The sequence below is a fragment of the Akebia trifoliata genome, chromosome 7 (assembly GCF_017979445.1).
Source record: "Akebia trifoliata isolate Shusen 1 chromosome 7, ASM1797944v1, whole genome shotgun sequence".
NCBI classification, from domain to species: domain Eukaryota; kingdom Viridiplantae; phylum Streptophyta; class Magnoliopsida; order Ranunculales; family Lardizabalaceae; genus Akebia; species Akebia trifoliata.
In genome coordinates, this window is record NC_141381.1 from 24,257,992 (window position 1) to 24,269,719 (window position 11,728).

Genomic DNA, 11,728 nt, shown 5'->3' on the forward strand with positions numbered 1-11,728 from the left:
AAATTTGGCAAGGACCTTCACCACACGCACATAGGATTTTTACATCAATTTATATAGACAATACAATATTACAAATAAAATAACTAACAAGCATAGAAACAAATATGAAAATAAACATACATCAATATAGCTTATCTGTCATCTCCATAGTTATATTTAGAGAAACTTCATTATTTTCAAATTGTCCAAATAGCTTATCCGTCATCAAACTTCTACGAAAGAAATTGTGGATTGCCATGGATGCAATCACTATATTTCTCTATGTTGAAAAAGTAAATGGCGCTATCCTTTTTAAAATTGGGAAGCGCGCATTTAGAATTTCGAAAAAACTCTCTATTACATTCCTCAAGTTTACATGTGAATAGTTGAACATCTCTTCTTTACACCTAGTTTTACCATGATGAAAATCAGGCAACCAATACCGAACGTTACGATGTGGTGTTATGAACCCACGTGTGTGCGTATAGGCAGTATCAACAAAATAATATTTATCTACATCAAAATAAAAATATCATTACATTAAACTTATAAAATGTAACGACTAATCCCTAATATAAAATAAATAAAGATTATTTTTACCAAGTAAAAGTATTGAAAATCTATTTGTAGGGTTATAAATTGTCTCTATTAGGATCTGTGAATAATGTGCTACTCATTCCCATCCAACTTGGACGTACGTGAAAATCATATCAAAATTACAAATGGCCATAACATTTTGATAGCAATCAGATTTCCCTTTTTTCCTCTATAAGATATTTGTTTGTCTGTTGGAATACACGCGTGGATGTGGGTGTGAGTTTCTAAAGGCATTTCTAAAGTTAAGTTAGGATATGAACAGAACATTCAACTATGTTGCTTTCATCCTTGCTCAAGAGGGTGTGGGTTTCTAAAGGCGTTTTGGATTGAGACATCACACAGGATGGTTAAGAAAGTTGACGATGCTTTACAATGTCCATGAATTTAGAAAAAAAAAAACATTTCAATACATAATGGAACAATCAAACAACAATCCAACTGTATCTGAATCATTCAAAACACCTCGAAAAATTCATGATCAAAGTATACAATAAAATGTTCAACCAAAATGGTCAAAGAGATTACAGTAAAATAGTTAAAGTTTTTTAGTTGTAGAGATAGTAATGGTTAAAGAGATTACAGTAAAAGGGTTAAAGCATTTGAGTTGCAGAGACCTGGATTTATGACAGTTGTTTGACAATAAGCTGTTATTCTTCTCCTCGTTCAGCAATGAGCTACTCTTCGTTTTGTTGAGATTGAGGATTTAGGTCAAGTAGGACAATAGATGTAAATCTTTAAAATATAAAAGGGCATACTTGTCCGCCCATAAATTTATTGGTGTTGAGCGCTAATAGCTATTAGTGTTAAGTTAGAAATTCTCACTTAAAATTTCGACCCATTTTTCAACAATTTTTGCTGAATATTTGTTATAAACAAATGCGCTAATTTCATAGCATCGCTAAAACTGAATGATTTTCAGCTTTTAAGTGCTGAAATAAGCGTCAAACAAACGCCCCTAGCTCTAAGAGTATCCGTTGAAATTTGGCTTATGTGACCCAGAAATTTGGCTTATGTCAATTTTCATGGTCAAATAAATGTTGGGAAAGTTACTTAATGTACCTAAATACCCCCCAATTTTTACGCTGCAATTCTTGCCTAAACTTTGTTGGATTGACATATGATCTATGGTACTATGATGGGGGCATGTGTCCGAGGAGAGCGTCAAAAAACCATTACACTTGCTAAATGGATTTTTTTAGAGCTGCTAGTGGTACCCACTTATTACACTCCCAATTAATAAATAAAAGTTGGGGTCCCAATAGAAGCTCTCTTCTTTGTTTTTCCTAGATTTCTAATTTTGGTGTTTAAGATTTTATATGAGCCTAATCATAATTGTACATAACTACTGAGATTATAATTTGAATCAAACATTTGTAATGTGTTGAAGAGTGTTTTAATCTTTAATAGGGGTATGATAAATAATTTTAAAATTGGGATGTAATAAGTAAAAGTTGAGGTACCAATAGCAATTCTCTTTTTCGTTTTCATAAAGACAACAATTTTAAGACGTGACTTTTGAGTAACTTACTTATAAACACTCTAACGGTAATATTTGTTCTTTAATTCTTTCATGCAAGTATACAACAAATTTGTTCGATGTGCTCTTCCCAATGCTTATCTCCCCTATAGGTAAGGTTTAGGGTTTAATCTTCCCATGAATCTCGAGGAACAATTTCAATCTTATTTCATTTTTTACATTTCCTCTCATGCCCTTCCAACTTTATTGTCTTCCTCCCTCCGCCCCTACCTTTTTTTTTTCAATAATAGTCCTCCAACTTAATTGTATTTCTCTTCTGCCTTTGAACCCCAAAGATGATGCCGTTGCCTAGTACTTAATAAATCAAAAGTATTTCACACTGAATAATAAAAAATAATTTTTTTATGATGGGGATTTCGGATCCATAGGCTCAACTAGCAAAGCAGGGAAAAATCCTTGTGAGTGGTCAACGAGGGACTTGAACTCAAAACCTCCCCCTTTTGGAGGGATGTTTAAAAAAAAAATACTATTGATTACTAATAATTATGAAGGTGTTGGCAGCAGCCAGAGTTCCATACATTGAAAACTCATGCAAAAGAAGTACCAAGAAAATGTTGATCAGAAAAGAGAATCGAGTTCAGACTTCTATTGAACCACAAATTTGACTACATAGCAACTAAAGGTTACAAAATTTGAAACCAAGGTTAATTCACAAATATTCTAGTCCAACAATCTTGGCTCATCCTCACATGTTAGTCAATTCGTAAAATGTTGCAATCCGCAACATCAACAGCCCATGTTGCTATAAGTTCACCAATAATATCGATTGAGGTATTATTCCCCACAAGAATTTTCAAAGTCTATGGATTAGTGAGCTATTGCGACAGATTTTAGCGGCAAATAAAAAAATCTGCCATTATTCCCCTCACAATTTTTTTTTTTTTTTTTTCACTCTTCATTGCCACCAAATATTTGTTTTCACTCTTAGTTGCCCCACAAAACATTCTCTACTCTTGGTTGCCCCCACATGGGCAAAATCCTGGCCCCAACCCTGAGGCCTAGTGTATACATTTCAAGTAAGTCTCATATAATGAGTGCTGAATGTATCATCATGGAGATCGAGTATCACATACTACATGTTCCAAGTGTAAGAAATAAATAGTTGGTCACTTATTTCTTCTACTTTAGAGCAAAGCTACAATTGCAAGTCAACGTAGCTTGTTAAAACATCTCATCAAAGGGAAGAGAGAGGAGAGCAAACACACTTCCACTTGCTGCGGTAATCCAACATTAGTCCACGTGCAACCCATGTGCATTTTACTAGTTAAGCTAAAAGTAATAAAAACAGAGGAAAAAGACATGCAACCCATGAGCATACTCTTGGACATTAAAGACATGTATCCAAGAAATTCTTTGAACAATTAATTTAATCATAGAGTTTCAAGACAGCATATTAAACCACAAGCAAACAACCCAAATACCCCCAATATTCATTTGATAAGTCTAAAAAATATAACAGAATTAAGCAAACTCGTTCTGCTCTCTGATACACCAACCCTAATGCATTCCCAACGCACCCATCTGTTGAGTTTCCAGGGTGGTCAATCTAACCTTTTTCATGCATAGTTCAACCGGAATATGTCATTCAACACGTAGAAGCTTCCCTGAGGGGTTGGCATCAAATGGAACATCTGAGAGCAAAAGCAGGGTGAACTAGATAGTAAGAACAGGGGGCCAAACACCAAGAACATAAATATTGTAAAATAGGGGTTCTACTTTCTTCACAAACAATCAACCCTAAAATTAAGTGTAAAATCTTGTTAAAATACGGTCATCAGAGCCTATTAACACAGTTAGCTGTGACCAGGAGTGATTAGAGCAACACAAGTGTGAAAATAAGTGACTAAAAGAAGACATTTCTACAATAAGTACAGATTACATCGGATTGAAGAGTGGTCAGCCAATCCATTGACAGTCCAACTTGTGGTGTGTGGAAGAACAAAGTCAGAAAACTATATTCCTTCTGAAGTTCCAATAGAAGTTGAATTTTGCTTCACGAAGCATGTATGATACACCTCTCCACAATAGAAATTGATCTTGGCTCCCTAATTTCCACACCATCGTTTTTATGTTTCACTTCTCTCCAAAGAAACCAACTACTCAATTGAGACAGTCAAATAAGCTGCCACTATGATTTGACGTCTTATGTCAACCAACCACACTGATACCTGACCAACAACTAGAAAGCACTTTATTTTATTCATTGTCAAGCAACAGCTCCAAAGGGGATTCCATCAAATCCGGTGAAGATTTTTCAGAAAGAGATCTGTTTCAATTTCCAAATCATCGAGTTAGAAATCTAGTTTACCTGGATTTGAGGTGCTCCAACAATGGCATAGTAGATTAGATCTTACTGAGAACTTCAATCCAATAATTATAAAGTCGGTACTATAGTAGCACTCTGATGGACCCTGCCAAATATCATGATCCCATCTCTTACAGAATTGGTACCAGATTGATTCTGTTTATATATAAAGAATGTACTTCTGAAAAAAGGGTAGAAATAACTCCTACTTTTGTCCTGCAGATCTCCAATAGACATCAAATTTAGAGGTTTTTGAAACCAAATAGATGGCGTGAACTCCATCATTTGATCAAGAAATAAAACAACCTTGTTTTACCTCATTTTATGGCATTGGAAACAAATTAAAAAAAGGGATTAACATTGTAGTCATTGAAACCTTTATTGTTCATTACTCGCAAACCACAAGAACGCATTATTATTGATTTTTCGTTTTAATACTACCACCTATCCATGATCCAATGCATAAGTTTCAACAGTTTCCAAGGCATTGGGATTTGCAATATTTAAGAAGAGAATTTTTAACTTGTAGTTTTATCCTTCAGAGTTTGGACTGCTAGTGTAAGCTCATTAATCCATTCTGAGGGATTCTTTTTTAATCTATCTTGTAATATTTTCTGTATATGGCAGAAATTGGACTGGATCTTGACCTTACACAAGGCTCAATCTGGTGGGAGCTCAAAAATTGAGCAGGGAAGCTTTCCGATCAGCTAACCTCTTGGTACCTCGTAGTTGAAGCAGCTTCGTTCGGTTATAGAATCGAGAAGAGCTGAAAAATCAGCTCTACCTGGCCTTGGAGACTGAGTACAGACTTGCTTGAAGATGGGACTCATCCTTCTCCGAGCAGGGAAAAGGAAGGAAAATCCAACAAATATGGCAGTGAATGACAACCAGTTAAGTTTCTTCTCAATCGAGCAACCTTCCTATAACAAATTCCCGAGATTATGGGACAGAGGATATTATTAAGGAGGAGATTGTGTGAAAGAAAACGTGGATAGAAAGAGTCTCCATCTATAAATTGGGAAGGGGCATTGGGGAAAGGACCTTTCGAGGGTAGGAGAAAATCCATAGTACACTGTAAGACCCCATTCCAATATTAACTTGGGCGTCGGAGGATCTTTGTACCACAACGGTGACCCAGCTCAGTAGAAGAGGAGGATTTCACCATTGAAGCAGTTGTTTGAGGTGTTAGGAGTCTGCTCAGAAAAAGACCACTAAATTTTCTCTCTCTAGCCAAGTCTTTGTATTCATCAACAACATAACTACGACAACCTAAAAATCTTTGTAACTGTTTCTTATCAAGAATTTCATCTGAAAATTCATAAGCAAATTGTATAACTCGATTAATTGGAATAATGGTTCCAGGATTAATTTTCTTGCCAAGAAATTGTATTTCTGTCAAGAATAATTTTATTTTTTCTTTGAGAAATAAATAATCCATTTTGTTTAATCACTTTGAAGAATATTTGTAGATGTTTTCAGTGTTGATCTATTATTTTAGAGAATATTGGAACACCATCTATATGAAATGTTCAAAATGAGGTACAAGGATTAAAAATAAAATCACATTCATATATCATTGAAATTTTGATGGGATATTTTTAAGACCAAATAGCATTACATTCCATTCATAATGTCCATAACGCGTAGTAAATGTTGTTTTATGTCGATCTTCTTCCTTAATTTGAATTTGCTAGAATCCAAATTTTATATCAAATTTGAAAAATATTTTGGCTTCATAAATTCTATTTAATAAATATTGTTTATCTGGAATAGGATATCCTATCCACTGAGATACTTTATTTAAGTTTTATAATTGATTACGAGTCATTGGACACCCCATTCTAATATGGCTGCGTTTTTTATATAAAATGTGACACACTCCATGAGGATGAACTTTTTCTTATTAGGTATTCTGGTTTAAAAAATGCAACACAGACTTCCTAAAACACTGCCCCAGCCCTGTGTTGACGCGGTGGTGTGCAAAGAACTTGATCGAGATACGAGTGTTGTACAATCCAGGAAAATCAATGGTTCTCTGCACAAACAGAAAGTAGAAAGTGTTGTAGGATGTAAGTGTAGCATGGCTCTTTACATTTTTTTATTTAATAATTCTTGAATTTTGTTTTTACAAATTTCTAATAATCTACTACAAATTGGTCTTGCCTTTACATGGGGTAAGGCAACAAAATATTTTTCTCAATGACTAGGAAGATCAAAGCAAACTTCTTTTCCCATTTTATGTTGAAATACTTTGACTTGCTTTTGGAATGAAGTATCATTAACTATTTTCCTAAGGAACTCGAATTCCCTCAAAAAAGAATTCCCTACAATCATAATGATGCACGATGAAATAAATAATCCTAATATAATGATGTGAGATCAAAAAATTAATTGTTGAAGTAATAAGTAAGGATATTATGATCTGAAACTATCACAAATTTAGAAACACCAAACAAATAGTCGATGAATAGTTCTAGGTTTGGTTTAATGCACAGTATCAAGGGGAAGCTTCTTAAACCTAATCAAGGATTTCAAAGATGGTCAAGGTCCAAACATGTAATCAAAATATATCAATTCTGGTTATCTTTGACAAAAACGAACGTTTTGTTGTCTCTAAAGAGAAATTCCAGTGGTATTTGCAATTAAAGTAAGGGAAATGAGGTGTAGGACTAATGTACTAGGGATTAGGTTTATGAGATGATGTTGGGGAAAGTTTTGAAAGATTTAAGAGGGTTGGACAAGGGTTTTCGTGATGATTCCTATTGTTGAAATCAATTTCAACAAGGTAAAAATCAAAACAAACTAGGATTAGGGCTGATCTAGGGTTGGAATTTTGATTTCACAAAGTCTTGTTGACTTTTTGGGACAAAATAGGTTCGGCTAGGGGTATAGGGGCCAGCAACTCCAAATATTATAGTTGCATGTAAAAAATACAATGATTGGATCTAGGGTTTTGGGGCAAAATTGATGGAATCGAAGGATTGCAACTAGAAGTAGTCCAGCTACTGTTTTGGGGGAGATTTGATGGGTTTTAATCAATGAAAACAGAAAATAAGAAGAGAAAAGAAAACACTATTATCTGTGAAGAACGATTGATCTTGAGGTGTATGTGATTGAGGAGTTGAAAATCACCACTATAGGATTAATAATTATGTAAGCACCACTCATACATTGGGAAACTTCTCCATATTTCTCCACTAGCAAATCATGCAACACTAAAATTGCTTACAAGTTGATGTTTAAGACCTTTCGCAATGACTTGTGTATTTAAAGTGTTTAAGTTCATTGTGTTGACTATTTGGAATACTTCAAACACGTTGCACATCAGCTATTTTTAACGCTCTATAAGACCATGATGATTGGTTAAGTTTGATCATGTAAAATCCATGATAAGTTAGCTCAACATTCTTGTGATAGAAGAATTTTGGATTATCGAGAAAAAAAAAATTGAGGTGAAATTTGTGATGTCCATGGGGAAGTGAAGTCTATGGGTGTCACACAACCTTTTTAGTGCAACATACAATTTGTAGGACCCACAATTTGCAGATCTGAACTCACATTCAATAGCAAAACACTTGGCTCCACACAAAGTGGAAAAGGAACAAGATTCGTTTAGCCGACTCAAATCTTTGGGATAAGGCTCTGTTGCTGCTGTTGCTTTTCATTCCTTTTGTATGCTTAGTTAGTAGAGAATAGTAGTTGATAGGTAGGGAATATAGAATGCAATGCATATTACTAGTAAACTTAAGGTATTAAGTTAGAATGCCGAGATACTAACCTTAGACTTAGTATTATTATTTTTTTCCTCATTTAAATTATTGTTAGTTTTCCACAATATTCCCATCTTATTTGGTTTAGCAGAAACAGAATTTAATTGGGCAGGTTTGTTGCTTCAACTGAAGTATAGATCTGTAAACTTAGTAAAGTTTTCCCCTAGTTTGATCATCAAAAAAATTCACAAAACATCCATCCTTTAATGGATGCATAAAACCCTTACAAGTCCATGTAGTCTCTCCCAATAAACAAAAAACGTTGCCAATCAATCAGATCCATATCTGATATCAATAAGCTTAGTGTGTGTTTGGTAACACTTGTAAAGTCTGAATGGCAGTGGTCCACCTTTAAAATTCAGACTTCAAAAGCTCTATTGCCGTTTGTTTCGATTCAAATTTCAGAATTAAGAACCAAAATTCAGAAGTTTTGGTTCAGCGATGGGGGGACATTGGATGAAACTTCTGAATTCTGAATTTGTTTTTTATTCCTAAAATACCCTCCTCAAAATACTGATTTCTATCACTAATCCCTTCTTTATACAAACCCTAAAACCTTTATTTTTAACTTTTCTACCTTTACAACAGTGCTGTCAAGGTCTCTCCCCTTCTTTATATTGATTTCTATGTAATTTTGATCATATGCTTGTAATTTAAAAATCTCTAGGGTTTTTTAAGTGTATGGGGTTTAGGTTTTGCTGATTTGGGTGCTTCAAGAAAAAACGATTGAGATTATTAGGATAGTCATCTTGCTCTTGGACGATTTTTAAAACCATAGGATACTAGTGTCTATTCTATAAATAGCTCAAAATTATCTATTCCGTGGATGATGAAGAGGTGATTAGGTAGTTCACATCTCAATCCAATTGAGTAGTGCTTGCACATCAAAAACTATTTTTGAATGTCGTCTATATTTTTGACCATAGGCAAGTAAATGGTTCGGTAGGATAATTAGAATCTTATGGATTTTCTCTTTTTTGATGAAATTTTATCAAGGAGTTTAGTTGGCGACCAAGTTTGCCAACATATTTTTGACAATTCAATTTTTGTTCTACAACTTCAATGGTTCGGTTGGCAACCAAGTTTGCCAACACATTGCTCATAGGGAGGGCATTATATGTAAACTGCATGATACTTTTTTTTTATACATGCTTAGATTTATTGACTGAATCTGGATTCTTATGTTGTTTGATTTTGTTTTGCATTGTTGTTTTCTTATTGTAACCTAGGAACCATTACCAATAAGCTCTCAAATTGTGGTTTAATTGATAAGGACAATAACATTATATGTGACATATAAGTATGTGTTAGGTGTTTGATATTATGTTAAAACCAAGAAAAAAATGAAGATTGACCATACATACTTTGGAATTAAAAAGATTTCTCAAATTCATCAAAAGTTGATCATGGTTTGTTGCTATTCATAGGTATGGCTTCCAAGAATAAGGGTAAAGAAAAGAGTAACAAAAACTCTCAACTAGAAAATGCATGATTGTTTATTGTTTGAGTATCACCTTGTTGGAATATAATTTCTCAATTATGAATATAATTTGAAAACAATACTTTTGGGGTATTTGATTGATTAGAAATCGAAATTAAATGTGTGGATGGTTTCATTATGCATAACATGTTATGGTTTTCGATTAACAATTTATTAGAATTACAAAAAGGTCATATTGTCAAAATGACCATTATGTTTTAAAATTCTGTTTGTAACTAGAAACTTTTAAAAATGACAAACAAACAATTTTTCCAGAACCAGATTTCAGATTTCAGAAAACAGAAACTAGACTTTAGACTTCAAAAGTGTTACCAAACATACCCTTAGTCTTGTTCACATAACATGGAAAATAATTCTTTTCGAAAATGGTTTCCAATCCAACTATACAGAAAATAAGATCAGAGGACATCATTTAAGGACAACAAAAAAATAAAATAAAAAACATCTTTTAGAACATAAAATAAAATTTTCGAATTCATAAAAGACTAGAACCACCAAGATCAGCAGATTGATCTTTAAAAAAATCTCACTTAAACAAATAAGATATAAATCAAAAATCAAAAGAAGCTAACCAGTTTGAATCAAAGGTAAAATCACCTCACAAATAAACATTCCATAACAAAGCAAACATAAAATCCACCATTAGAAAGATCCACATCAATCATTAATATAGAGGAAAAACACATCTGAAGACTCAACTCAAACGAATCAAATTTCATCTCCGAAATATCAATCATGTTTCAGGATTAAAAAAAAAAATTCGATCTAAAGCAGATCAACAACACAGTAAAACACTAAAACACCAGATGACTCAAAACCCTAAAACCATTTAAAAAAAAAAAAGGATAAATCAGAGAAGATCAAACGAAACTTAGAAAGAAAGAAAGAAAGAAAAATTTAAATGGGATCTCAGGTGATTGAAGAAATACCTGACTGAACTTGAGCGCATGCTGTTCACCTGCAAGTTGGAGATTTCCGCTGACGAAGACAAGCATGCCACCTCCAGGGCCCGAAGGCTGACAATCAACGGTTGTGATGCTGTGCTGGCACTGCTGGAATGGAAGACTGGTTAGCTTGGCTACGATGTTCTGTGAGCCTTGGATCTTCTGACCCTCGAAGGTGAGCATCGATGTCTCTTGATATAAGTTAGCGAGGCTCGCACGATTTGCATCGAAAGTCGTGTAATAGTGCTCCACAAACGCCTTCGCTACCGAGTCTGGATCCATCACCTCTGTCGTTTGGTTTGCCTCTTCAACTCTCTCTCTCTCTCTGTCTCTCTCCCCGTTGCTTGATCACAACAACAGGAGAACAAAACAACTCTCGTAAGGAAGCCCGGTTTTAAAACTCGTCTCGCAAACCGAGTTGACTCTCCCGAGTCATCTCTTCTTGGGTTTAACTTGATTTATATCTATGTATTAAGAGTCGTGATAATCTGACTATCACACGTGGCACACTCAATCGAATCTCTTGGCGTGACAAGTTTGAGCCGCAGATCCGCAAGTCTCGGGGTACATGTTTTTTTAAGGGGATCTGCAGTTGTGTATCTCGAGACTTATAGATTTGCGACTCTGACCCGTGAGAGAAGTCGATCGAGTGTATCACATGCAATAGCCACATCATCACAATTCATTTACTAATAATAAACACTATTATTCAAACGATTTTAATTATTTTTATAAAATATGTTGGATTATGAGATTCACACTCCTACTTATATTTTTATTTGGATAATAAATATTTAAATCATTAAAAATTAATTATACTTTATAAAAATAAATCAATTGATTCAGTTGAATTATATTGAATGAGTCATATTGGATCTCGGATAATTAAGCTTGAAAATCTCACATGCTTACAAACACTGTCAAAAGGACTCGAATCGAATCATTTCAAGCACAAATGATCTTAAAAACCGTAGCAGTAACTACTAACTAGTGATCTTCTATAAGTGTCGGGTTTAGACCCGTAACTTAGTTCGTTTGACACATTGCAAAGCAACTTCAAGATTGTTCCATCCAAACTGAAATGATTACAAGGAG

General features: G+C 34.2%; 1 protein-coding gene across 3 annotated transcripts; it reads right to left on the minus strand.

Annotated features, from left to right (window-relative positions):
• Positions 1 to 3,422: 3,422 nt before the first annotated feature.
• LOC147398481 (nuclear transport factor 2B) lies at positions 3,423 to 10,996 on the minus strand. Of its 3 annotated transcripts, none has more exons than XM_086447692.1 (2): positions 10,619 to 10,992; positions 3,423 to 3,744 (listed from the first exon to the last, which is right to left on the minus strand). In XM_086447692.1, the coding sequence occupies exons 1-2, from the start codon at positions 10,913 to 10,915 to the stop codon at positions 3,670 to 3,672; spliced, it is 372 nt and encodes a 123-aa protein (XP_086303818.1). In that variant the 5' UTR covers positions 10,916 to 10,992; the 3' UTR covers positions 3,423 to 3,669. The 3 variants fall into 3 exon arrangements, with proteins under 3 accessions (XP_086303818.1, XP_086303819.1, XP_086303817.1); XM_086447693.1 differs by lacking the exon at positions 3,423 to 3,744 and adding an exon at positions 3,763 to 4,379 and having other exon boundaries at positions 10,619 to 10,993; XM_086447691.1 differs by lacking the exon at positions 3,423 to 3,744 and adding an exon at positions 4,386 to 4,524 and having other exon boundaries at positions 10,619 to 10,996.
• Positions 10,997 to 11,728: the final 732 nt, after the last annotated feature.